Source organism: Schistocerca gregaria, chromosome 4, assembly GCF_023897955.1.
Source record: "Schistocerca gregaria isolate iqSchGreg1 chromosome 4, iqSchGreg1.2, whole genome shotgun sequence".
NCBI classification, from domain to species: Eukaryota; Metazoa; Arthropoda; class Insecta; order Orthoptera; family Acrididae; genus Schistocerca; species Schistocerca gregaria.
The window spans coordinates 129,984,737-129,986,557 of NC_064923.1; the positions used below are offsets into that span (position 1 = coordinate 129,984,737).

The window sequence follows — 1,821 nt, forward strand, 5'->3', positions numbered from 1 at the left end:
TGGCAACCCTGTAACCACATGTGTGATAACTATCTGTGACAGGACAGTGAGCAGTACTGTATCGTTGGTTCAGTGGTTCTTTTGGCTAGAGGCTGAAGTAACAGGGAGACCATGAAGCTGAACAAGTTGGTGTCGTCGTCGTGTAGGAAGAATCGTAAGAGGCACTTTACAGCACAATCGCATATCAGAAGACTTTTGATGTGTGCGCCGTTATCGAAAGAGCTTCGACAAAAGTACGATGTTCGTACGATGCCATTTCGTAAAGACGATGAAGTACTGGTAGTGAGAGGCCATTACAAAGGACAACAGGTGGGAAAAGTTGTCCAAGTTTATAGGAAAAAGGTTGTAATTTATATTGAAAGGATTCAGAGAGAGAAGGCTAATGATGCCAGTGTCTGTGTAGGAGTCCACCCATCAAAGACAGTAATTGTGAAACTAAAGATGGATAAGGACCGAAAGAAGATAATACACAGGAAATCGAAGGGCACGTTCGCTGCTCTTCGGAAAGAGAAGAGAAAGTATACTGAAGAAAGTGCTGCAGCAACTTCAATGGAGACATCTTCAAGAGATCGTTAACAACAAAATTCTCCAAAGGAAAAAAAGTGGGTAGCGTGTTAGGATAGCATGCAAGAGGTCGCTGGTTCGATCCTGGATTGGGCGAATTTTTTTTTATTTGCTAATTTCATTCTGACATTTCATACTGCAATATACACCGTTTCTTAGGTCACATGTATCCTCAGTTTACAAGATTTTGTAACGGTGGACATAACAAATACGTGGTTAGACAAGATATAGAGAAATTACCTGTCATAGGACAGAATAACTACAAAAGCAATATCAATTTAGAGATTTTAAAGATGATAGCACAGTACTATAACACAACGTCTACTTGTCATTTATACTACATGTAATATGAGCTTCAGAGTCACGCATTAGCAACCAGTGACAATAATAATGTCCGTATTAATGACCGAATGACTTTCACAACAGAATACGTTGTCCCCAGAACAATAGATGCGCAAACCGACCTCCCTGCATGTCCAAACATTTCGCAACACGCCGGATCACACAGCTCTGGTTCCTTTGCAGCAGAGCTGCGTCCACAGTAACAAGAGCAGCATGAACAAGCGCTACCAATTCTCCCGCACTCGTCGGCGGAGTAAATGTGACTCTTCAGGTGTCCCCACAGAAAGAAATCCAGGGGATTTAGGTCAGATGAACGCTGTGGCCATACAGCTGGACCTCCACATCCGAGCCACTTCCCTGGAAATCTTATGTCCAAACACTGTTGCACATCAATTCTAGAGTGTGGATGTGCATCATCATGTTGGAACAATATCCTCTGATAGACATATAGTGGAACACCTTCCAGCACATGAGGCCGATAGAAGAGGAATGCATGATACCTTCGTGCAACCAACCGGTCAGGCAACATGTTGTTGTTGTTGTTGTTGTTGTTGTTGTTGTGGTCTTCAGTCCAGAGACTGGTTTGATGCGCTCTCCATGCTACTCTATCCTGTGCAAGCTGCTTCATCTCCCAGTACCTACTGCAGCCTACATCCTTCTGAACCTGTTTAGTGTATTCATGTCTTGGTCTCCCTCTACGATTTTTACCCTCCACGCTGCCCTCCAATACTAAATTGGTGATCCATTGATGCCTCAGAACATGTCCTACCAACCGATCCCTTCTTCTAGTCAAGTTGTGCCACAAATTTCTCTTCTCCTCAATTCTATTCAATACCTCCTCATTAGTTATGTGATCTACCCATCTAATCTTCAGCATTCTTCCGTAGCACCGCACTTCAAAAGCTTCTATTCTCT

At 43.2% G+C, this 1,821-nt stretch overlaps 1 protein-coding gene across 1 annotated transcript; it reads left to right on the forward strand.

Annotated features, from left to right (window-relative positions):
- The first annotated feature begins 249 nt into the window (after positions 1-249).
- On the forward strand, positions 250-576 carry LOC126267630 (60S ribosomal protein L26-like). Its single transcript, XM_049972928.1, has one exon. It carries the CDS (start codon positions 250-252, stop codon positions 574-576), a length of 327 nt encoding a protein of 108 aa, XP_049828885.1.
- The last annotated feature ends 1,245 nt before the right edge of the window (positions 577-1,821 follow it).

Coding starts and splice junctions, on each gene's coding strand:
- LOC126267630 (XM_049972928.1), top strand. CDS start 250: ATGCCATTTCGTAAAGACGATGAAGTACTGGTAGTGAGAGGCCATTAC.